Source organism: Ostrinia nubilalis, chromosome 5, assembly GCF_963855985.1.
Source record: "Ostrinia nubilalis chromosome 5, ilOstNubi1.1, whole genome shotgun sequence".
Taxonomy (NCBI): Eukaryota; Metazoa; Arthropoda; class Insecta; order Lepidoptera; family Crambidae; genus Ostrinia; species Ostrinia nubilalis.
The window spans coordinates 13,544,250-13,571,987 of record NC_087092.1 but is presented as its reverse complement, the minus strand read 5'-3'; the positions used below and the strand labels follow the sequence as shown (position 1 = coordinate 13,571,987).

General features: G+C 36.4%; 1 protein-coding gene across 1 annotated transcript; it reads left to right on the top strand.

Moving 5' to 3' along the window:
- The first annotated feature begins 500 nt into the window (after window positions 1-500).
- On the top strand, window positions 501-23,496 carry LOC135072282 (uncharacterized). The gene is made up of 5 exons (XM_063966222.1): window positions 501-842; window positions 1,162-1,261; window positions 1,425-2,500; window positions 13,749-13,928; window positions 22,557-23,496. The coding sequence occupies exons 1-5, from the start codon at window positions 704-706 to the stop codon at window positions 22,922-22,924; spliced, it is 1,863 nt and encodes a 620-aa protein (XP_063822292.1). The 5' UTR covers window positions 501-703; the 3' UTR covers window positions 22,925-23,496.
- Window positions 23,497-27,738: the final 4,242 nt, after the last annotated feature.

Below are 27,738 nucleotides of genomic sequence, written 5' to 3'. Positions count from 1 at the left end.
AGGAACAATATACTGGTACCTACGTAGGTAAGTATACCTACCACCTACAAACACAGAACCTCCCGAGATACATAAATCAACTTTAACCATTAGACCATAAGACAATGCTGAATTTTCTAAAATAGGAACCTAACTTCCTAGTTTTAGTTTAAAAACAAATGTACCATTTATGTACTAGTACATAAATTGAACCTTAACTTAAAAAGTGCATTGTGGTAGTCCTACGAACATTTTTTACAGGAAGTGTAAGTAGGTACTTTACTTAGGTACCTACTCAAAATAACATTGTATACACAGTAGGTAATTAAAAGGTTTGTAATTACGAGACCTGTACAACAGTAAAACCTTTTCAAGCAAGTATTATTGATGGAACTAGGTATTTAGTTCAACCACGTAACTCGTAAATAGGCTTGAGTTTACATCGCTTGCATAATGCGAGATGACGCAACTGCCAGGTTCCGAGAGAGAGCTCGCTTGGCAATTTACTTCCGAATTTATCCAGTTTGGGTCCGCGGCATGGTCTGATGGTGCAGTGTTGCATCAAGCGCCCACGGGGCCATTCACCAGCCACCAGTCCCCAGCTGTTGGCCGGCTCGCGTGGTCGCGTTCAGCCCATTGACCCACAATCGCGTTAACACAAACATGTAACTTTGCGCGGGAAAACTGTTTTTTTTTTTTAATTTGATCCAAAGAGTCCGCTATCATGGAGTCCGAAAAAAAGGCGGAACAGATCGTGCCAGTGCAGAAACCTAATTACATGCTGATGTCCTTGCAGAGGATACTAGTGCTGTCTGTTATTATAGCCGGCGTTGTTGTTGTTGTTCATTATACGCCGATGCCAGGTACTTATAATTTATGAATATTTATGAATAATTGTTTGACTTGGGTACATATTTTGAGTACCTAAGGTATTTTGTTAAAATTGGTTTCATAGCCCATTAGTTAGTTACTATAGTTTTTATCCAGTGAATGCTGAAATACTATTCATAACTTTGCGGAATCGAACACGCAACCGCTGGCTTTCAAAGTGCAAACTTATTTATCAAAGAGAATGCCTTATGGCATTAAGCTCGCCTTTTTGTACGGAACATTCTTATATGTGTGCAATAAAGTCTTTAAATAAATAAATAAATAATGTTGTGTATTTTATTTCATTTACAGAGGAATACTTCGAAAACTGCGATCGAGAATGCCATGAACTAGACTGGCCCATGATATGTCGCGTAAAACTAGTCATAGAAGTTTACAAAACACTAAGCAAGTAAGTACTCAAGATTTTCTAGACAGTAGATGTTGAACAAATGTAAATTAGTTTCTGAAACAATACTTGGTTGTAATTCCGACTCAAGGTTTGTTTTGATTAAAGTGAGGTGTAGGTACCTACCATTGTTAACTTTTGTTAATTTATAAATCTGGATTTCCAGATCCTGCGGCAGCTGTGCAGATAAAGATGGTGGCGATTGTCCCGCGATGTGCATATCAGCGGACGGGCGCGTGCGTGGGGTCCTATCCGCCAACCGCGCGCTGCCCGCGCCCGCGCTGCACGTCTGCGAGAACGACATCCTCGTCGTGGACGTCGTGCATCGTGCGCCCGCCCATGCGCTCTCCATACACTGGCGCGGGCAGCCCCAGAAAGAAACCCCTTTCATGGATGGAGCTCCTATGCTCACCCAGTGTCCCCAACCGGCGTACACCACCTTCCAATACAAATTCCGCGCCTCCGCCGTCGGCACCCATATGTACCACGCCCATTCAGCAGCTGACGCCGCCGATGGCCTCGCTGGTGCGTTCGTCGTTCGCCAATCCCCTCGACTCGATCCACTTAGCAAGCTATATGACGTAGACGCCACCGAGCATACGATTTTCATAGCCGAATGGGGACACTCCATGGGCCCCCTCGCTGGTATGATGTCCAACGTACCCAATGCTGAATCGCTCCTCATAAACGGACGAGGCAGAACCCCCGAGTCACCAGACGCACCTCTGTCCAAGTTCAACGTCGAATACGGGAAACGATATCGATTCAGGCTGGCATACGGCGGCGGATCTAAAAGTTGTTCTGTGACATTTTCGATCGATCAACATACGTTGAATCTCGTGGCATTGGATGGGCACCGAATAGAGCCGCAACAGGTTAAATCTATTAAGTTGGGCAGGGGTGAACGAGCAGATTTTATTCTGGAGACCAAAAGGGCGCCGAGGGCGTATCCGATTACGGTCGTAGCTGACAAATCGTGCCAAGAAAATTTAGAAGGCTTCGGCGAGCTAGTGTATGAGACTAAGGAGTCGAAAGTGTTGCATAAGGATGAGGATGTAGTTCTTGAAGTGGCCCGTGAATTTTCAAGTGTTACAAGTGACCGGTGCAAGGATGAGGATATGTTGTGCCTGAGCGAAGTGCGCGCAGCGGCTCCCTTGCCGACGGCGCTGACTGGGCCGCTCGACGAGACCATCTACGTGCCTTTCAATTACTCCACGAGACAAATTTCAGCAAAACGAGTCGGTGAGTAATAAATTATACATTCTGGCTAACTCTTTCGGAGCGAATTTATAGTGTAAGCATAGATCTTGCTACGTCTATTACGTCGCTCGATAATTATGTTACGAGGATGGTCATTATTTATATGTGGAACCTTCCTTTCCGTAATTACAGTTACGAGTAGTTAATCACGGTAGAGCTCTGTACGGTCATAATTGCTCTACCTTGTATTACGATATCCTACCCTCAATTGTTTAGAGTGCCTGCACTAAAACAATTCTGAACTAAACGGCATATTCAATGGTTCACAATTCCTACGGGATAACAACATAATATTCAAATAAATAAAGAAAATAAAAAAAGAAAATACACCTACCTATCTATCGTATGTTGCCTGAATGCGGGTCATTGGATGCTCCAGTAGTCACAGGTTTGTAGACCAACGTCCTTTACACAAAACGCGTTGCTACATCGAAGTAAGTAGATCACAATAAGTGTCATCACAGAATTGATATTTTTGGGTCAATTAATTGTATGTTATACCAGTTATACGTAATACCATATAAAACCACATATTATTACACTGGAATAAGGATTTATCTAATCATGATAATTCCACCAATGAATGATAAATTCAAACAATGAAATAATGCCAGTGACAGACGGTCAGAAATATTTTTATACACATACTTAGGTGATCTTAAACTCTGACGTCATGAATAATTTATAATAGGTACTGAATTTAATTTTGTTAAAATACAAGGGTGCTGGGTGGGTTGTATTGTTTAGCTAGTTGTATTATATTATCAATCCATGTCGAGTTCATTCCTTTAAATCATTAGTTTTAGTTTGCAAAATTGTATTTGGTTAGCTAATTGAACTGATACCTAAAATACAATACGAAACTAAAATAATATTGAAATACACAAGCTTCATTTCAAATTTAGTTTTAGCGTGGGCTTACATTAAGATCGATTTAGCTAGACCCAGTCTTTGAATGAAATGGGAAAGACAGCTTTCGAAAAAAGTTTTTATAGATATAAAATGTTATAAATGGAAATGAAATTATCTGTCTTAACGCAGACTTGTTATAGGCACATGGTTTCAATCGAGCTTCAAACCGGCTATAGAATTTAGATCAAATTCAATTATGTTACTCTCACTTGTTGAAACTATACCTAATTAGTTATGAGAGCACGACCATTTTATTTGCGCTATAAATTCTCTCCTACTTTTATTTTGTTGTTAATGAATTCTGGACATGTAAGGTTACTTGAACGAAAATAATTTGGGAGTAATTTATGATTTTGCTCTTGAGCATAAAATATCTTCGAAACGACTTTTATGGCAATTATTGCGCAAGTCAGTCTAAAGAGTGCTGTTAGTAGGTCGAGGTATTTCGTAACCACGGTACGAAGAGTGGAATGGATTTGGTCGTGACGATGTAAACTAGAAAAATGTGGATAACAGTATCTCTGTGAGGTTTTATTAGTTTTTATGAAATATTTTGCTAAAACTGTGTCTGTGATCAGGTGTACTGGGTCATCCAAGTTAGGGGTTAACTAACTGGTTATAAAACTTCTATTTTGCGCATTTTTTTATAATTTCTAGTGGTAAAGTCGAACTCTTTGCATTGTAAAAGCTACAATTTGAGTGTGATAGTCGTTTTAATTAATAGAACTCTTTGAAGATTCTTAGATGAGGTGCTTAAGTTGTTTGTTTGGTAGGTAGAGGCTACCTAAATTATTATTTAAGGTGCGCTTGATTGTAGCATGTCCACGATGGTTAATTAACCCTTTAACCAGATTCGGACGCCATTGTTCTTAACGAAATTATTCACGCTCTACAAACTGCGTCTACAGACCTCCATTACGAATGTACTTTCGAGTGGGTTTGAGAATAGCTTCCGTACTAATAATATTACTGTTACGTTTTATAAAAAGTAAATGAGGTTGCAATTTCGCGTAGTTTGCGATTATGAGCTGTAAAACCTGTTAGTTTTGTCTCAAATCATCGTAGGTATGAAGCATAGAATAGGATCAGAGTTAAAGTTCATGTACATATGTAGAAATAGATGCCGAAACAATAGGGCAGGTACGATTATTGTGATATTGAGCCTCTAGACAACATGGATTAATATTCGATAAACTCATGTAATTTGGAAGGAAGGTTTTAGTCTAGACGAGTCTTAGTTTTAGACGATACTGCCTTTAGTTTAGGCGCTATAAAATATACCTCATAAATACTGAGAGAAAGGTTCATGAACGCAATCGATATGACTGTCTATTCTAAAAATAATTTAGATATTTTTATTACGTTATTCAGATGCGCAGAGAGCATAGAAAATTGAGTTTCGAGACGTTGGTGGTTCACACGGGTTGTTAATTGAGCTACCACACGTAGTAAACAATTCTAAAAATAAAATGTTTGGTGCTTAAGAAATATATTTTAGTTATTACGGCAACGTATAATTCAATTTGTGCCTACAGTGAATACTCACAATGTTAATTGTTAAGAATTAATCCCTGGAGACCCGTTGACCCCATTCGTTGTGTTACCTAGACTCCTAGAGTACATGTTTTTAACATTGACTTAACTGGAAATCAACCTCTGTACAGTCAGCTTCAAATAGTTCGTGAGGCCCTAAGTAGCCAATAAGTTCGCAAGACGGCTATGTTACAATTGAAATAAGGTTGTGTTATCAACTTCAACTTCAAAGATGCGTTTTTTGGCCATTTTGGGTGTCACAAACTATTTGACGCTGACTGTACCTACCACCTTACAACAGCACAACAATGTTAAGGTACAGTCAGCTTCAATAGTTTGTGACACCCAAAATAGCCAAAAAACGCATCTTTGTTACGATCGAAATAAGATTGTGTTGCCAACTTTTTGACCAGAGCAGTCGTCATTTTTATTGCAAAATCGCTATATTCGCTACTATTGCAATCACATAAGACTACAGAATTTAGCTGGTTATGATTTTGTCTACAGAAACGTTATTTTTATGGAAATCTTCATCGAATCACTTGCGTCAGCTGCGGTTAGCGATTGCAACTCGCATGCCCTTTCACGGCTGTTCGGACGGACACAATCGCTTGTTATCGATTCGTTCTCGCATATTCTGCTATTGCAACTTTTAACCGACATTCATTTTTATATGTCTACAACGTTTCGCTAATTAATGACGTCAATAAAAACGTCTTTTAGGGATTATAAATTAGTTATAGAATTTTGTTTAAAAAATAATTATGTAGATTTCCACAAACTATGATTATTACATTTTTACACAGTGATGTTTTTACATGTTTACGTGTTTATCATTCTTGATAAATAAATAAACAATTTAAGTAACAGCAATAAATAAAGAAACCTTTGAAGTATTTAAGTACTCAATTGGGTGTATTTTTGTATATTCGCTTGCTTTTACTTCATTAAAAAGTCTTTGTAACAAAAGTATTTACATTTTCATCAAAAATGGCAACAAAACGTGCCGTGACGTCATTCTTTCATTTACCCCAATTGTGCTGTTTCAATTAGGGTCATTTCTTTGTCTGTTCCCCGAACCCCCGCTCGTGATTCGAAAGCACAAAGAATAAGTTCGATCGAGCTTTTAGCGTGTGTCGAGGAAAGTGAATCGTAGCGGACAGGGCTGTCATTTGTCGGCGCTCGTTCTTCAAACGATTAGTCGTGATTGTTTTAGAAACTACAGCCATTAGCTATGAAAAAAGTGCTTTGTTTAAAAGAATACCTATAAGTGGTCTGGAAAATTCACAACTTCAGAATTCAGAAATAAATATCCTTGGAAATTTTTACTCTGTGCACGCTAGTTCAAAAGTAAGCAACTGATGAAACAAACATTGTATTACACTAAGGATATAAAAATAAGAGCCGTTCGTATTATCATGGTTTACCAGTGTTGGTTGCCGTACAGTGTGTTAATTACCAGGACGGGTCATAAAAATAATGGCCAGTTAGGGTTTGTGAAAAAAGTGTCAATAAAGTGGGTAAAAAATCGGGACATTTGAATTCGTGATCGGATTCGGTAAATCGGAACGTGACACCAGATATACTGAAAATTGGGCGTCAATCAGGCCTAGCAATGCTAACTGGCATTGTTGAATGCTCTTTTCAACGTCAGCTCTGTTACGAAAATTAGCTAAAATGTACAGTCAGCTACAATAATATATCTAAAACATTTTGTAATTTATTTGACACCCCTGTATATACGAATTTAACGACGCGCGACCGCAAATAATATGGCTAGATTATAACGCCTCGGCTAAATATAAGCCGCCTTCATTTGCAATTGACGTTTTCACATTTTATGGCGTCGTTTTAGAAATCAACGCGAATTCACTGTGCAGTAAAAAGATAGAATAACTGGTTAGATACCTACTTTTGGACGACTAAACCTAAACACTTTTACTTTATGTGAGGTTTAATTTCTAATGTAAGTGGCTAGATATCTCGAAGAAAGAGATAAGTATGTTTATTTGGTACGAAACAGCAAACATATTTGTAAAAAAAGCTATTCTAAAAATAGGATAAGAGCTTTAGTCATCATAACAATCAATCATCCCGAAACAATACTTTTTGACTTCTCAATTTCTCATGAAATGGCAAAAGTTTTGTTTTGAGACGCTTATTGTTATCGGTTTTTATATTACCTGAGTTTTCGTTCGTTAAATATTTAACAGGCTCGGAAAGTCACCTCCTCGGCTATTAATTAGTTTGTGAAATGGAGAAGCAGATGGCAACAGCTTCCTTAATTTTGTTGGAAAGTAGTTTTGTGTTTCATTGCCCATAATGATGGTACTTGAGGCTGTTTGGGAGGAGCACTGAATGTTACTGGGCTATTAAACAAAATTATCGGCAGTAATTTTGAGAAACTTAAATGATCTCACGATTTATGTTTTCTTATTTTCTGTACTGGACTGGTGGGAGAGTATCATAACAATTGCGCATTATGTCCTAGGCTTAGGATAAAATCAAATGAATAGAAAGTGAAATTCCAAGGTACCTATATATGAGTAGAGGTAGTTTAAAGTAATCTGCAAACAACCTACTTTGTTACATTTATCTGGTACATACTTACATAAAATGTTACATAAAATACATCATCATACGCAATAAGGTCATACAATATGATTTTTCTGTTTGTATGTAGGTCTATTATGTCATAAGGCCGATTTTCACACACATCACATGAGATGTTACAACGGCCTTAAAATCCCATTCACATAATTGTGGTATAGGTTCATAGAATTAGACTTCTAGGTTTCAACTGTTTTGAATTAGAAAATGGGCCTAAATGATGTTTTATTGTTATTAAACGTCAACGATATTGTTACTTTGTCGACTACCTACTACAACTTTTGCGATCTTCTGGGCACATCTGCTCCTTCGCTCGCAATCAACTATATGAGTTGTTGATACCTATCAACAGTTTTTTGAGCCATATCTGGGATTAACACAGCCTATAATGTACCCTTAGCACAGTCAGCGTCAAATAGTTCGTGACACCCAGAGTAGCCAAAAAGTTCGCAAGACATCTTTGTTACATTTGAAATGAGGTTGTGCTGTCAACTTTTTGCGCACCAGATAGTCTGGCAACAGAGAGAGATGGCGGGAGATCGTGCGGAGAGTTGTATCCGCCTCTACAACCGATTTGAACAACGCCGTAACGTGACCACGATCGCTCTGCCAAGAGCGAAACGAATAAGAAGAAGAAGTCAACTTTTTGACCACTTTGGGTGTCACAAATTTTACGCTGACTGTACAAAGAAATACTTATGTATTGCGTATATGAATCGAGCTTTGACTTTTTACCTTGTTAGAGGCAGGTTGTTTGAAATTCCCGGCATTCTCCTATTCTCCCTGTCCCTTGTTGACGGTGAATTGTTTTCGAGCTGAATTGTATTGTATGCATGCATGTTTAGGCTTAATTACTGAGCATGTTAGCTGGAAGTAAAATATGCATTTTCAGTCGCTCGTTCAGCGTTTAGTTTATTGTTAACGTAATGAGTTTGTCGGGTATTTAGGTTGGCAGCTAAATTGCTACTTTATTAAATATATACCGTACTAGCGGCCGCCCGCGACTTCGTACGCGTGGATCCCGTTTTACCCCCTTTTCCCGAATTTTCTTTGCTATAAACCTCACGGAGCCCGAGACCTTTCCAACGAATGCAAAACCGTGGAAATCGGTTCGTGCGTTCTGGAGTTATAGCGTCAGGGAGGAAAACCCGACTTATTTTTATATAGTAGATTTCTACAATGTTTTGGTTTGCTACGACGAAATAATGTTGCATAGTTCTTATGAAGCCAGCTAGTAAGATTTTCTGATACAAAGTTTATTACGGTTTTCGAAGAAAATAAGATTAATTGCCAAACAAAACCTTTAAAACAGAATGAGGTATAAAAGAGGTTGGGTTTATGCAAATAAGTTGGAGTGCAATCGCTCCCGTTCTTTTGTGAGACAAAAGTGGATGCTCGGGATTTCATTGCATTCGCAGCCTTTTAAGTAGGTACAGTCAGCGTCAAATAGTTCGTGGCATCATAAGTAGCCAAAAAGTGGGTGACACCACCTTATTCTTTTACAAAGACGTGTTGCGAGCTTTTTGGCTACTTAGGGTGTCACGAAGACTATAACTACACTCATTGCTTTTACTCTCGTAACTGTTAAGTGTCAAATTTTAGGTGATCTGCGGTTCTATGTACCAAATATTTAACCAGATTAGTTACAGTAATATAGCTAGACTAGACTAGCGGCCGCCCGCGATTTCGTACGCGTGGAACCCGTTTAACCCCACTTATTGTGAAGTTGAAGGTGAAGTTTCGTAAAATCCTTTCTTAGCGAATGCCTACGTCATAACATCTACCTGCATGCCTTTCAGCCCGACCCGTCCAGTGGTTTGTGTGCGTTGATAGATCACTATATCAGTCAGTCAGTCATCTTTGAGTTATAATATATTAAGATTAGATTGTCCCTTAATCTTTTAATAATTAGAGAATTGTAATCAAATCAATTTAAGTTTACATAGCCACCATAATCATTGTAAGTTATCGTAAACATTGAATAAGAGTGCTTCAAACTACAACTTACCTATTACAGCATAGTCAGATTAAGATCAATTACTTAGGCTGGGTTGCACCATCTTACTTTAACTTTGACAAACGTCAAAAATCTGTCAAACTCCATACAAAAACCACCGGTTATCGTTATAGTTACAGTCATAGTTAGGTGGTGCAACCCAGCCTTAGTATTTACGAATCTAACTATACATAAGTATTGGTAATACCTAAAGCACAAATCAATCGAAACAGCTTTACTGAACAAAGTCAATAAAACAGCACAAGAGCTTCCAGTGGTTTTGAAACGTGAAGTGGAAAACATCGAGTGTGCTTCTGCTCCCGGTTGTTTGGCGTAGCTTTGTTAAGTGATGTTCATCACGGTGCATGTATAAAGTGTTTTCAGTGCATTTCAGATCAGTTTCAGTGAGGTGCGGGAATATACTTTTAAGGCCTAGGCTAGGCCTTTTAGCATTACACAGAGTACTATGAATCTACAGCAAAAGGTCACTGACTGACTCACTCATCACCAAATCTCATTAACTACAAGTGCTAGGAGTCTCAAATTTTGCATGGGGGTTCCATTTAGAATGTAGGTACTCACTTACATTATGGCGGGATTTTGCAAAATTCAACTCCTAAAGGGGTAAAACGGGTTCTTCGAGTACAAAGTCACGGGCAGCCGCTAGTTAGAGATAAAATACATTAATGAATTCAATAAAAAATATTGATAAATAATAAAATACTTCGATAGATGTCACGGAAGATCGATAAAGCCTGTCTGGTTACTCACACTTTGTTTACATTCGAGCGGCACGAAATTTTCTTAATCATATCAGTGCTTCACTGAACAGTCAACAACAAAAACACGTAAGTCAAGAACAAAATAATTTCATACTTATACCAAGGGAACAAGAGCAAGAGTTCTGAGACGAACGCACGCTCTACACTCGACTGTATGGGGCTGGTTATTATTTTCCATACAATACTCGATTATGTCAGGGTCGGGTTCCCAATAATGTCCCACGTTTTCCTTCCGTCTTTGTCATTCTCGTAATTGATTCAATCGATTGGCAGCGCGAGAGTTGAAGGGGGCGAGGTACACTAACAAAATGTTGTGCTCGCTAAGTAACTTGATTTTGAAAATCCAAGAAAACGTTTCGATGTATGCAGCGGCACGTGTCTCGGAACTCAAGTGAATGTCGAAGTTCAATCACAGAATAATAATAAGTACTTCAATGAACGTAGATGTTTTTATTTCTTTTTAGGAGTGTTTGTTTTAATGTTATGGCGCCTAAAGATAGTAAATACTTTTTTGTGCATTGCGAATAAGTAGTTATCAAAAGCTTGAACTGACATAAGTTACTCGTAATATTTTAAATCTTATCCAAGATAATGATTGGATTTATTATGAGGAATTCTGTTATTCGAGTTTTGAGCTTAATCATACAAGCTTTACATTACTTTATAGTTATTTATGCACGCAATAAACAATTCATTAACGTGTACTAGATAATAATAATGTTATTGCACGAAATCGAAGTGGCTAAGTAAAAGCTCCAAAAAAGTCTAAATCATTATTATAATGCATTAGATAGACACGTACGTTACACTAGCCTGCGGAGAAAGCGTGAAGGCAGCCTTGGAAACGTCGTCACGATAGCATAATTATGATATCTTATTTCATTGGTATAATGGCTAATATTCTATGATGGATAAATGCTTTAAGCACGATATAAGGAGCTTTAGTAGAGTTGGGGCGATTCGACCAAAATTTTATCCGAGAATAACTCTTGGTATAACTGATACATTGACGAATATAACAGGAAATATGTCAAAACTGACGATTTATTCTGAGATTAATATTTACTCTTGTTTAGTCGAATCCGCCCTTGAAGGCTAACGCATTCGTACATTGTCATAAAGGTACGACGTGTGCAGATGTTTGTAATACCTAAATTAGTTTGTTTTATAAGTACGTACTAATTATTGTTTTACTTTATTTACTATTTTTCTGGTTCAGTATTTATTTACAAATTAGATTGGTACACTAGTGAGTAAAATGTTTTTGTAGAATTCTTTCTACTCAATTGCATATTCATAAGTTTTAAAATATACATTAGTTATATAAACTGCTTAACTAATTAATGATAATAGGCTCTCATTTGTGCCACTTGACTAAGAAGTGAAAACTTTCATTTTGGTTGTAAGTTGAATTGATATCTACCTACAAGTATAACTACAGGATGGTTGTTTAGAAAAGCTTTATTTGTTGCAAAACTTGCACACAGAAACATTCTTCTATTGAGATTAATCAAGCTTTGATTCACTTTATACTGGACTTAGATTTATCTATGTAGGTAGTTTTTATCTACATACTTAGTTTGCCTTGTGAGTAAGACAATAAAACATCAAGTGTTACTTAAAGGGACAAGTGGATTAAACTTAGGATTATTCAAGTACTTTAATTTAATTTGTATAAAAAAGCCATTAGCATTAACGATGCAGAACGCCAATGTATTCCTGAGGTTTTTAATCTTTACGTTCAATCGAATGAAAAGATATAAACTCCTTTATGTGCCTTTGAATACACCCTTCATCTTAAAAACGTGAACTTTAATATACCTTCTCATGCGGGTAAATAAATCAGAGTCGTATAAATTATACGCCGGAAGACGTAGCGTGGGCAGTCAGTCGCAGAAGTAGCGTCTTTGTGTAAATCCTTGGGAGAAGCCTTTGTCCAGCAGTGGACGTCTTTCGGCTGAAACGAACGAACGAAAGAACGAACGTATAAATTATATTAATTATACTTGCAACATTGTGGAATTATTCAGAATCTTATACCTACACGTTATGTGCAGTTGATAAACTGGGGCAAGGCGGCTTCTCATGCAGGAGTTTATGAATACGTATGCGGCTCCTGCTTCGTGAAGTTACTAAGTTTACAACTAGTAATCTTCATGCAGTAGCCGCCTTCATTTAACTTGCAGTCTATTGTTCTCCAAACGGTTTCCGACTAGTTGTCGCTTAGGGGCATAACTAATAACTATACTGTGGTCTTAGAAACAGATTAAAGCGATAGTATTGATTGGCAGTATTAGTTTCATATCTGCTCCTCTATGACAAGTGAAATTGAAAAATGATTCATAAAACAATCCCAATTAATAACTGGCTTTTTATCAACTGATCAGTTGAATAGTAGACTGGCAATATTAGTGCTTTACAACTGTTCTATGACAAGTGAAATTAAAAAATGATTCATAAAACAATTCCAATGGCTTTTTATCATCTGATCAATAATAATTAATTAGTAGATGATACCCATCCACCGAATATTGCATTGTCATCCAAACGAAAGCTCTTTTTTCTTAGTCTGGACGCCTAGGTACACTGTTAGCAACACATTTACCCTAATTATTTTATCATTCAGGGTTAACCTAAATATTTCGTATCATTATATTATGAAAGAAAAACTAAATTAACATCGGAAAATTCATTAAAAATTATAAAAACAGTACGCAGCTTATTGAAAAATGAGATAATTATTTTTCTATATTTTTTATCACATGATATTAAAAACCTATTATTCAAGGTACCTAGCTGATCGCAATTCGACTCCCACAATCATTAATCATTTGACCAAACAATATCAGACGCACTGATACCGTTACCAACAATTTGTCGTTACTGTCCCGATAGTGTTCCCTTCATATCCCTCGGGCATATCAGCTTTATTCGAATTTCACGTACATTTTGAAGGTTTTATTTTCCTGCGTGGCAATAACTTGTCAAATGAATTATGATTTACGTGGCGGTGAAAATCATTTATGGGGCAAAGTAGAAAAAGGTTTTACATTTTTTATAAGAGCAGCCAAGTTATATTCGCATGTTGATAACGTAGATGATTTATGAGTTTATTAAAGAAACGGCGTTAAGTCCAGCCATTGTGCATCATTGCTTTTTATTGAAAAAATTGTTAAATCATTGCTGCAAAATTATTGTGAATTAGCATACTATTGTCCTTAATAATAGCCATGCTTTCCCTGGAATTTGTAATCATATTTATAGGTCTGTATTATAGCTAACCACTGGGGTTACCCGATATCGTCATTTCTAAGAAACATTTTAGTAACATCTTATTGTCCCACAAAAACGTATCTTTTGCTGCGATAAAAACTGAACATTTACCTAATTGTTGCAGAGAGCTGGGGTCAGACGGACGGCCACCGGTTCACATACCCCGCGTCTCCTCTCCTGACCCAGGGAGGAGACGTGGCCTCAGGCACCATGTGCCCCCAAGGACCAGGGGAAGGAGACGAGTGCGTGCACGTCAAGAATGTACCCCTGCATTCTACCGTGGAGATGATCATGTTCGATCAAGGTGAGAAAACATTTTCTTTAGTAGAATAGGAAGGTTTGAGACAAGCCTTGTCAAAATGCATGAGATGAGACGCGAGTTTAGATAGGTTTAGTTGCTTATACCTATGTATGACGTCACAATAATAGTGTCACTCATTCATTCGCTTCCGTTTTACAGTTAGTAATATCATATCCAACTGCTTTTTGAAGTCGGTAGTGATAAAATTAAATGTGTCATGTGAAATTAAAAAAGATCTCAATACAGGCTTATTCATTCGATTTTAGAGCACTTTGAATCTTCAGTTTTATTGTTTTCAGCGAATTCCGACTCTATGATTATAAATAATGATGCGATGTGTGTGCGACATTCGTACCTTAGAATCTTCCTTTATCACTTAAACCTTTATCAATGATGCCTCACTTAACAAGTTAAGTGTTGATGTGATAAAAAGAATATAGGTACTTATGTATGTATGTATACTTACACCTTTTTATTCTCTCGTGAATAAATGTCCTCAAAGTTTAAGCGAATTGGAACTCGAGCTGGGCTCAGTTGCCTTGACTACGGAACCAGTGAATAGGGCACGAAGGGTTCGAGTTACAAGGGCGTTTCAACTTAGTTTCATGAACAATCACAATGAATATCTTTATCCGAGCCATAAATGCTTTTGATATAGGTTCTAACATAACAAACGAAACTTAGATGTTCTCAATTTGCGTTTTCTTGGAAATAAATTGTATTGGTTTTAAATGGGTATTCCCTTTTATTATACAACGGAGAAACTGAATTTTACTTGATGGAAAGTGAACCGGGTTTCCCGGAATCCTCAACCTTAGCGGAACTGGCTATTATTCTCAACACAACAATGCTGTTAACATTGATGTTATGGCCAATTTGTCCTTTATAACCTGTTAAATGACATCCAAGCTCAAAAGTTGTGGTTTGCACAATACCAAGGTCCAGCATCTAAATGTAAACATCTTTTTAATAAAATGTACCTGCTCATATCAAATCTGTGTTACGTAATCTTTGAAACGCAGTAAACATTAACATAAACGTAACTCAAGGCGTTAAAGGCGTATTGGATCATATCAAAGGCGATTCGTTTGATTTATGCGGCTATCTTGCATCTGGTAGCAAATCTGCGATACAGAATAAAGCTTGTTTCCATTGCTTAAGTCATACCGTGCCGTTAAAAATGAGAATATACAAAATTAAAAAAAAAAAATAAGAGTCATTGAGCGCGAGTTAATACTACAACTGAAATACGGTCATCGTAGTCGGAGAATTGCGCGAACTAAAGATTTCTACCACTTCTTATTCTGTTGTGAGTGTGCTGCATTTTCTTTGTTATATTCAAAATATGTATTGGTTACTATTACAATATTTTAATGTGTCTCGTATTTAACAAATACAGACGTCACAGTGGGAACGGGCACTAAGCTTAGCCGGTGAGCACGGGCCTATCCGATCCCGTCTGCTGTATTTCGATATTACGCGCTCATTCTCACATTACTTCATATTTAGCCGGAACGTGTAAATCCTATATACAATTTCCTGTTCCCGAAATTGCAGACGTGATTTTCAAATCCCTAATGTTACTTGTACGTTTTCGTATAACTAAATACAATTATACCTATTTAAGTAGGTAGGTGAAATTAGTTTCAGTTAAATTACTTTAATATAATTCAGCTATAATAATGTTGATAGAAGAACTGATAGAAAAAAGGATTTGATCAGTACCTAAGTACATTTTTTTTCATAAAACTTTTGCTTACAGACTAATGGTAGCAAAACAGAAAATCAGTACTAAAACAAAAAGCCTGAAACTAAGCCTTTAAAAGGCTTCCTATTTTCAGTGCATAATACATTTTCATAATAAACTAAAACCGTGTGACTTAACGCCTTATTTCCCCGAAAGATTATTAATTTAATAATTAAAATATAGTGGAAAGTGGATCAAAACCTACTTACTACTACTACAGTACTTATTATTATTCTGTGCTACTACTTATCTACTTACTAGCTGACCCGGCGAACTTTGTTCCGCCTTAATGGCAATAAATAAGCAGACTTTTTTTTATAATTTCGAACGGGATAAAAAGTATCCTATGTCCTTCTCCTGGCTCTAAACTACCTCCCTGACAATTTTCAGCTAAATCGGTTCAGCCGTTCTTGAGTTATAAGTGGAGTAACTAACACGACTTTCTTTTATATATATAGATTAGACTTTATTATGTACCTATGTTTTTACGTAAACACAAAGAGAAAAAAATCCTAAACTTTGCACTAAAGTGGATTTGTTTTTACTCTACATATAGCTATATATGCGGTGGTACCTCATCAATAACGCAAGCATCCATCTCCCCATAAAGTATAAGTTTTACGACCGCGTCAAACTTGGCGTTTGGTCTTAACGCATGTTGTTGCTCAATAAAACATTTTGTTGACATCTGTAGCTAGTGAATAATAAACGCCGGTTGGAATCAGCGCGGCGCCACTCGGGTTGCTCTTGAATCATGTATGTTTGCGGATGCATCTCTGCTTCCGACCGGCGAATTGTTGCTCTGTGGCTTACAGCTTTTTAAAATGTTCCAATGTCATATTTGTTTATTTTTAGAACCCCGCTTACATTTTTGATGGTTCAAAAATATTGTTTGACTTTATCAGCCAGTTAACTCTATTGTGCTCTTTGTGAAACCATTGTTTAGTTGATTTGACAAGTTCCTCAATTTTTTCAGCAATGTTCTTACTTGATGCAGTTAATTATTATATTAAAAGAGATCCATTAATTTCAGAAAAAACATTAAAATAATTCTTCTTATATTAAAACAAATTACAACACCAATGAAAGTCTGCCAAAGTCAAAGATATGTTTAACGAACTGTAAAATCAAAGTTTGGACATCTCATCTGAACGGCACACACGGCAACTTTTTCTTTATTACTTTAACTCGAGATTTTAGCTGTTAAATATTTCATAGATAAAATTATAAGTTACGGATTCAAAAAGTACCTATTTTACTGGAAAATTTTCAGCAAATGAATTTCAGTAAAAAGCTATAAAGCTTTGAACTATTACGAATGAAGGTACTCCTACTAATATTATAAATGCGAAAGTTTGGATGTCTGCATATCTGGATGTTTGTTACTCTTTCACGCAAAAACTACTAAACGGATTTTGATGAAACTTTACAGTAATATTGCTTATAATCCAGAATAACATATAGGCTATAATTTATGACGATCTGTGACAAACGAAATTTCACGCGGGTGAAGCCGCGGGCAAAAGCTAGTACTTCATAAAGTAAGGAAATTATGAGAGTTTCTTTTAAACAAATACATGCTGTAGGATGTCTGCAAAATATAGAATTACAAGTACAGTGAAATCACTGCTCCATCTGATACTTGTAAGCATAATCAGATACCAATCCGATATCTCTCTGACATACATTCATACTTACGCAATTATTATAATGGCTAGAAAGGTATTGGCACCGGTGATAGCGAAATATCTTTTCAATAATGTAGCTTCGGCTCGCGGCTACGTCTGCGAGGATTTTGGTCTGTGATAGAAAGTTTTGATCGTGTATCATAGGTGCCATAATTGAAAACACTTTTTGTACATACTCGTATAAAGCTAGATTAGAAATAAAAAACGTTACGTCCAGGTCTTTAAACAGTAGGATTTTTTTTCAAAAAGTTGAATTTCATCATGCTTCAAACCTAGTTCAGAAAATAGTTTCAGAAATATTTACTTCTTGATACCTAGGTACTTTAAATTGCAGTTTATTCACTTAACTACGAGACAGAATGGTATATACTCGATTGTTTATCATGTATGAAAGCCATTTATTGTTCCATTTACACCTCGCTTTCGAAGGCAAACAGAACTCAAAATGTTGTTGACTGACCAACACCTGCGGCGATTACAGGGTTCACACGCGCCAGGGGAGTTAATCACGCCAAAGCATTACACCAGCCTACGTAATGTACGTAATTGCATTTAACGTAACTTATAGGCAACCCTTGTACTCGTAGTTTACAAATTACGCAGTTAAGGGTGGATTCGACTAAACAAGAGTAAATATTAATCTCAGAATAGATCGTCAGTTTTGACATATTTCCCATACTGAAACTGTCAATGTGCCAGTTATACCATATACTCGTATATAGATGAGTTATTCTCGGATAAAAGTTTGGTCGAAACGGGCCCAAGGAAAGCTTTTTTCGTAGTCAGCAAAAAAGTCAATTGATGCATAGATATTTAATGTCCTTTTTACGTCAATATTGTCGCGTAAGTACGAGATGCTAGGAAACTGTACTCCTAAACTAGGATTGTTTATATTATGAACATCAGTTATACCTCCATTCACACCTCGCTTGGAAGGCAAACAGAACTCAAAATGCTGTTGACTGACCCCACACCTGCGGCGATTACAGGGTTCACACGCCAGGGGAATTAATCACGCCAAAGCATTACACAGTTCAGCCTTATGAACTCTCAGACTACGTAATGTACGTAATTTCATTTACAGGCATTCGAGTGTTATAGGTAACGCTTGTAGTTTACAAATTATGCGCTAAGGAGATTAGTGAGAGATTTTTTCGTAGCTGGTAATAAAAGTCCAATACATTGATTGCTATAATAATATGGTACATTTAGTTCACTCTTCAAGAACATAGTGACAAATTTTCATATTAGATGAGGTAGAACCCATGCTTTACATAGAAAATTGAGTTTCCGTATAAATTGATTTGAATGATTTATATTAGATGTGTTTCATAACCCCGATTACAATTTCTATTCTTGTGGCTAACTGTATAGAACTGTGTAATTCCAATTACTGTAATTGGGTAAACATCTGCAGCAGAATGTTAAGACGCTAACCAATTCTGACCCTCATTCCGCACTCGTCTTGAAAGTTTTCAATAGCACTGTTGAGATCCCAAACTGCCCGAAGGCTTCCATCCAAGAGTTTACTGCCCAAACTACTTGTAATGTAAGTGTTTGTTGCAGTCGGATTCTGTTGGGTCCAAAGTCAAAGTAATTTCTTAGCTCTCTCAGCTTTATTGCTTTTAAATCAAGTTGATTTTGTCCCGCGTCTTTTAACCGCTTAATAAATTATAAAGTTTTGACGCAATCTACACAAATACTCAACTAAGTTCATCGACGTTGTTTTTGCTTAAAATAAAGTCATTGTGTTTTAAATGGCTGTGTCCACAACGTGTGTTAAAGCGGTGTTTGCTAGCGATTAGTTGCACAACCTTTGTTTAGAAAGGTAAATATTGACACAGGGAACACCTCCGGCCAGGGGACGCAAAACATGTGTCGTTCAGCTTTCGAACGGCGTGTTTAAAACGTATGTGAGAAACTTAAGTGCCGCCATAAAATTGACAAATACACACGTTAATATCGATGCTTATGTCTCATTTTCGCACCTTTTATGAACGCTTCGGGAAGTAAAAGAGTAATTTCTGCAAACTGTTAAGTCTCTAACTAATGGCTTTAGTATCGTCTTCGTTTCATTCAAATGACGACCACTGCTGGACAAAGGATTTCCTCTACTAGTTTAATGTTACTTCATATTAAACATAGGATACATTTTCATAATATTTCTTATACAATTTAGAGCTTCATCGATCTTGTATCAAGTCGCAAATTTTCAAAGGCATCATCAATGTTCAAAATAACTCGAAGACAAAATTCATAGCCTTTGCTCTTTAAATTATACTTGTTACGAAACAAAATGTATTAATAACATCAGAGACGGACGACTCTACATTTGTAAACTGTCTACATGAACTTTCTCTTATAAATAGCATTTCAAATTGGTTGAAAATTATTTGTAACAGTTTTTGTATCTTTTAACGTTGTATCTTATCTAAAATTTCTACGAAATACGATTTTAACTCAGAATGGTTAATTTGGAACGTCTACATATAATAAAGCATCATTAACATGGGTTGTGAACTATTCGAATACAAATAAGTAATTACTTCATACATATTCATGACTTTCATTACTGCGTATCAGTTTTGTATTTCGTAATTTATTGTATGGTAAATTAGGCATTGTAACACATTGATTTTAAAGTTCGATATATTCGGTTATCACAATATAGGTAATTCTATAAGAAATTAAGGTCCTAATTTATAATTAATGTTACTTATTTAGAGTTTGCTTCGACTGACTTCAGACAAACAAAATAATATAATACGCGTAATATTGTGTAGAATAGTCGAAAATGGCCTGAATTGCTTCGAGAAAAGGATGGTACGGCCGTGCCGCTTTTTTGCTCGACTTGGTGGGGGCACTGCCGTGCCCCCAGATAAAGTTATTTATTTAGGTGTAAAGTTATGAAATTCGAGAAATTTAGTTTCGTAGTGGCCAGTCGCCGTGGCATAAATAATGGCGTCGTATCGTTTGTTATTCAAGGCAATTAAGTCCTCCGTTTAATTAACCAACAACCGACCGACCTCTGACTTACCTCAAATACTCGAATCTGGACTTTATTATTATAGGATAAGAAGAAATCATAATTTTCTGCTGTAATAAACATATACATTACACTCATGCGCACGGTAACATCATAATTCATTAACCAAGATATTTACGACGAGTGTTTGGCTCCGAGCCTAGTAGATGAGAGGTCGCGCCATTTGCCAGCTACTAATGAGAAATCTGTAATTACTTTATTGTACCTACTCGTACACATTATCATCATCATCATCTTAGTCATAGGACGTCCACTGCTGAACATAGGCCTTCCCCAATGCTTTCCATGTTGCCCGGTTGGTAGCGGCCTGCGTCCAGCGCCTTACCTTTATGATATCGTCGGTCCACTTTTTGCGTGGACATCCTACCTACGCTGCGTTTTCCGGTACGCGGCCTCCACTCCAGAACCTTGCTGCCCCATCGGGTTTATAGGCCGTCATTTCTGCGTACTATGTGCCCTGCCCACTCGTAAACAACAAATAAGTATTAAAAGACCTTTTCTTAAAAGTGAAAGTAAATATCTATGCAAGTTAAGACTGTAATCTGCCGCTATTGTCATAGATAATTTGACGTGTAAGATTTGTTTGTTTCGAATGATTGGTGCTGACCTTACGAATTAATTGACGGTTCGTTTGTGAAATGCTATTTCTTAATTCCTCGTATGAGTGCACGTGCTTTTCAGGTCGATGGACTGTGTGTAAGCGTGTGTACTCCACCGTTGATAGATTATGCAATCTATGTTGCAAGTATTGGATTCATTTCTTGTTCCTGAATTGCGAGACATGCAATACTTTTAACCGCAACAGCGATGGAAATTGCTCTGTTACGATATACACTAAAACATACATTATCTACTATGGTAGTGGTAGTATTTTACCATTTTATATTCACGAGAGATCGTGATCTATTAAAATTTATTATGCGTTTCAAGAATTTTCATATTACATTTTTATCTGATTAAAGACAATAACATTACTCTGCATAGCTAATGAAATTTGATGTACATTTTAACTTTTGTTCCCTTCGTCCTGAATGATTAAATTATAGTTATATTTTTCAGTTAGGTTTGTGACTAGCATTACAACGTGACTTTCCCGAAACTCGGAAAGTCTATTTTGTAATTTTCCTTTTAGCTACGGTGCACACAATACACATAATTACGCACACGGCGTACTTACCTACTACGTTATTTCGTCGCAAGCTCATTTGGGGACATACGGTGTAGAATAGGCCTTATAATTGGGCCTTACGTCGTCTGAGACATCTTCCCTCTTGTGGGTACTCAGGCTTTCCGTAGTGTGCACTCACATAGAGCTTTGCGAGTTGGCAACAAAGATTTAACGTCGTTTGTTGGCAATGTTTACTCGCCTTATTTTCTACTATTCTTAGAAATAACAGCCTCAAAGATACTAGTACACACACAATTCCTAGACTAGTTATTATTATTATGAAACGACACTCAAATGTAAGCCTACACTTGAAATCAATATAGGATCAATAGGTACTTGAGTTTCAATCGAGTTTTGAGTTTTCGTTTCATTACAAGGCACAAGACCAACAAGACTTAAAACAAAAATAGTTCGATGACAATTTAATTTGACTTTTCATTTTGTTTCTGAAATTGCTTAAAAAAGTTTGTGTAAAAGCGAGTAAAGCTGTGAAGTGATTCACTTTTAGCAAAAACAACCAAAGCTTGTGTTAGTTCCATAACTGTTTGCTTTGTGTAGTGTTACAATAAAGACTTTGTCACAAACACGCCATGTTGTGAGTTTTGTAAACTTCTGTATTGTGTAAACGTGACCTTAAACCATAAAATTCGTCTATCACAACAAAAATACTTTCAGAAATACGTAAATGTAAATGTTGTTACTAACAATAATTTTAGAATAGCTTTACGATAACCGTGAAATACGACCATCCGATAATTGGGTTTGAATATTTTATAGGCTTTTAATAAATAGAAAGTTTAATTGTCCGTGTCTGTACAGTTTATGAATAACATATTGAGGTCAAATACGCACGGTTATGTTAGATTTAAACTGTGTTAGTTATGGTTGGTGTTTTGACCAATTTATTTGCAAGAGCAATCAATTTGGGCCCATATTGTATGACATATTAACATTCTTTTGAAACTCTTTCTTTTGGTTACAGGTGGCGAATCAGACCACATATTCCACCTCCACGGCTACAGCTTCTACGTGGTCGGCGTCAAAGAGTTCAACAAGAGCCTCACCATGGAAGAAGTGAAACAAATGAACGAGGATGGAAACCTGCTTACACGGAACCTTGAGGACCCTGTAATAAAGGACACCATAGTCATTCCCAAGTTTGGTGTGGTAGCTTTACGTTTCAAGGCAGACAACCCTGGCTACTGGATGATGAGGGACGAACGATCCACCCACTGGACGAGAGGGTTAGACTTCATACTCAAAGTAGGAGAAGAAAGAGATTTTGTTCAGGCTCCTTCAGACTTCCCCAAATGCGGGTCTTACGTAGGACCCGAATACTTCTTAATATAGTATCGCAAAGTTACCAACAAGCCTCCGTAGGTAATCATTTTTGATTGATTAATTATAACTGAGATACGATTAAGTGTGGTTCATGAGGCTGATAATATTAATGAGCTAGCAACGGTATTTAGCTGAGTAGTTATCAATGTATTGCTCAATTAGTACCTATTGTGATATTAATAAAGCGTAGGAGTTTTTATTAACATGTAATGTATAGTCAGCGTCAAATAGGTAGTTCGTGAAATCGTGACACCCAAAGTAGTTTGTGTGCAAAGTATGTTTGTGTAGTGTGTTGTCAACTTATTGGACACTCTGGGTGTCACGAATTATTTGACGCTGACTGTACCTAGGCAGGTAAACATAACAACCCATTTGATAGTGGTAATGTTATAGTAGAACCTAGGTAAATATCGGGTTGCTCTTGCTTCGCGGAGGTGAAACCTACAGTTGAACCTGATTAATATTATATTGCTTGTTAAATTATTATTATTAGACATATCTAATTTATAATGTTACCTGTAAAGTGTTGCTAGTTTTAGTATGTAAGTTTAATGTAAATAAAATGGTTTGTATAACTGAGATTTTTTGAATGATTGTTGAAAGAGCTTTACCTTTCATCAGAAATACCAAATTAGGCAAAGATTTTTGTAAGAGGTGTATCTCCAGTTGATAAAATACTTAAAATTAGGTACTTTAGTAGACTACGTTATTCCTATGACATACTCTTGTTAAAGTTCAATATGAACAACCAGACCCATAGGGTGAACTAAATCGAAAAATACGCTACATATTTGCATCCAGCGCACTCGTTAGTGGAACGTGTTTTGTTTCACTATTCAACACACTACATATTAAGTTACCAGACTGACGAAACATTTTTTCAAAAGTTTTTTGCCGCAATTTCGCTTCTCTGGCAAATACTGACCACTCACTCGATTCGGTCCGATAAAAGTAAAAAAGCGTAGACCGTAGACTAATGTCCAAAATGTGAAAGCGTCCGACCCACTGTGTCTGTGACTACGAAAGAACCGTAAGAAATTCCATTAAGGTCTATTTTGCAATGCACGTGGATTTTAGGTAGTCAACGTGCTTCAGGTTGTCTACGCTACGGTGACGCGGACTGTTATAGAATAACAATAAAAAACTTTTTTCATTTCCCATAGTAGCAGACGACGTATGGTAAAGGTATTTTTATACTTATAATGAAGTGAAAAGTTTTATTTCTGGCATGCCTAAACAATGTTATGTTATATCCGTCATTTTTTAAACATTATGTATATCGCTCTATTTTTACTGTGAATAACACTGTAGTTTGAGAGTAGGTATACTCATCATACACTCAAACTAGTGTGGGACTATCATTCATCCATTGTCCTACATAAATTATTAATAATACACTGTTATATCAATAATGGTCAATCAATATTGAATCCCAGATGGTGTGAAGACGTTATTATCGCTGCTTGTAATTAATGTCTGCGCTAATTGGATCTCTGACGGACACACCTGATTACGAATTAATCAGATGCTACGGACAGCCATCGGATACTACGGCCGATGTGACGTCACCGCATCATCCCTGAATGCCGGAAAAGGGAAAAGTACTTACCACGCATTTTAGAAAACAAAACACTACAATACTTGTACAGCCGACACAGGAGTGCAAAGGTTTTTCAGATGGAATACACTTACAGTAAAGCCAATTTGTGTAGGTACTATATCAATATTGCAGACTCGAATCAACCTGATGGCACGTTAAGCCGTCCCGTTGGCCTGATTGAGCCATGCGCCATATCATAACATCTATCCTTGTGATCTCAGTAATTTTAATCCAATTTACAGGAGAAGACGAAGAGTACATAGGTACCTAGTGTACAAAATCTATGCGGTTTATATTAAATATAGAACATGCTTCAATTAACAGGTAAGATTAAACATTTTATTACGTTTAGTTGTAAGTATAGCTAGACAAGGACACACCTTAGTTATTCTGTTATTTTAAAGCAATAAAATTGTGAAACTCTAGCTTTTTACCATTAACTAAAGTTCTAGTTTTACTGTGACCTGTGGAATTGACGTGAGCTGACGTCATCTTCAACATAAACTAGAAAGCCTTGTTGTGTTGTGTATTACATTTGTTCGGCAGGTAGAATCACGTATACAGGGTGGTCGTTAAGCATGCGAGGTACGGAAGCTCCGTCCTACGTGCTGGAATAGGGAGGCTAAAAATAGCAAACTACCCAACTACCCATTAACACAGCGATTCTCAAACTTTTTTAACCCTATATTGTTATCACAATACAATTGAAGACGGATTAAAATGGCTTCAAACTAAATATTGGCGTAGGGAATGGAATCACCCCAAAAGAGATTGGTCTGGTTAAACTTTGATTGATTAAATAAATGTTTATCATAGTACCAAAAGAAAAATGAAGTCGTTTTCTTTATAGAGATGCACAAAAGCTCCAATTGTATAGAGTAAATATTTAAATAGCAAAATAGGTATAAAACACAAAATAGCCTGAAGGCTAATGTTAGTGAAGACCTTGTTGAATGTTTTGAAAGTAATTAAATTATAAGATCTTATTTAGAATTTCAGTGATGTTTTTATTAATATGGAATAAGTTCTATTAAATATCAAACAATGACATCAAAATAATGAAATCTTATAAAAATAAAAAGGATGTTTGTTCTTCACTTCTTATTTTGTCATAAACTTTCATCGATCATTATGCATAAACCTTTGCGTAAACATAGCATAAAAGTGAATGTCAAAATTGAGGTCCCAATTCGCTCGTTAATCCGGCGCCGCCCGCGGCCCCATCGCCCGGCCACAGGGGAAGTAGAATATAGAGGGGTCATTTAAAAACAGCTTAAAATGTACACAGCACATCAAGCTAACCAGTATGTCTGATTTAGTTACAATAAGTGTTATTTTGAAATTGTAATGTTTAGTCTGATGTGTCGTCAACTGTACGTAATGGTAGGATTCTTTATTTTGAAGCCGCTGATTGTGAGCCGCCTGAGGATAGAATTTGTATTTTGGATATAATTTACTTTGGTCATTGCTAAATAATAATATCAGTAGGTAGCTGACGAGTTCGCTATGAGTGCCTGAAAAGCAAATAGTTTCGCTACAGCTACTACCTACCACATCGATGTGATAAGTTTTTGATGATGGCATTAAGGACCTTTCCCCTTTGGGGCGTGAAGGTGGTAGAGCCATTTGCTATGCTATTTGTTATTCAGCCGCACTCTTTATTATTACATTGTTTTGTAGGTCCCGTAACGTAAAGACACGCATTATATTTTCGACTCAAAAAACGTAATGCCCTGAAATATGAAAATGATTAAACAAGATTATCGAGATAGATATGTTGCAGTAAGCCTACTCCACGTACTTCTCTTGTGGCGGTGCGCGGGCGCTGCCGAAACGGAACTTGCTCACCCAACGGACAGCTTTCACTTCTAGCCGGAGACGATCAATAAGTGTATTCTTTTGTCCAGCCACTATCTACACTTAAAAGGTTAATGTTTAACGCAAACAAAGGTTTATTTGTTTATTTTATTGTATTCAGAATACAGTAAACAGATTACAATACACCAATTACATAGGTAGATACAACTTCATTTACCAAAGCCGGATGTTGTATCTTTTTTTAACATACAACCTTTGCTATCAGCCTCACTCACGTCGAAATGATTAAATTGTTAAAATGCAACAAGATTATGTATGTATTTTTTTCTAAAAAGGTTTTTGTTACGAAAGCGTTAAACCCACGCACTGTTTATTATAAAAATATTGTGCGGCACACGAGTAAAACGAGCGTAAAATGTTTTTTACCATGCCCAAAAGTATTTTACTTGTTACTACGTTTCGTTAGAATATTATTTTTAGTTGAATTAAAAAAGATTTCACTACATATTACACAGGTACATACATGGAAAACAAAATATAATAAAATACAAACTCCGAAAATTTAAATTTTAGATTTAAAGGTTGAACCAAGACGGTATTTTTGTTAACTTCTGTACATTAGAATTTGTTAATATTTAATGTAAAGCTTCGAGATTTTCATTAACCTGAAAAAACTCGTAAAAACTTACACCAACTCCTTAACACTGAAACTGCAGAACATTGTGAAATTAGAAAGTTACGTTTAGAACAAGTTTTAATTCTTACATTATTTTAATTAAACTAGAACTGGAATAATCAAAAGTTTTCAGCTTAATCAATAAGAAAGTTTTCAGTGGTTCTTAACTGAAAAGTTCGTCGTTGTAAATAGATAATTTTATCATATAAATTTTTCAGCAAAAACATGTTTACTAATAAAATTTTGGAAATCTTTTAAAACCGTTTATAGTATTTTTGCAAACACACAAAACATACCACATAGCAGCACATATTGTTCAATTACTGTGTGAAACCTTCTTTACGAACAAAATTCAAGGATATTGAAGTATTCGGAATTTATTACGTTAAGCATAATACCATCAGCAACTACTACAAAGAACTCGGGTCAAATAATAACTCAGCGCCTGACGAGGGTACCGACCTGCTCGAGTGACATAAAGGAGGGAAGTGCTTATAACTATTTCGTGTCATATTTCACGACAAAAAGTGGGCTTCCTTTGAAAAATGTACGTAAACAGCTATGAAAAATGTTCAGTGTATTTATTGCACACTAGAACGATACTACGAATTTCAATGTTAAGATAAGTTTTGTCTTTTATGTCTATTGCGATTGCGATTAATTTAGGCACAGATTAAGTATACCTACAATAAGAACTCTACACTCACAAGGTGAACTGACGACCTCGTA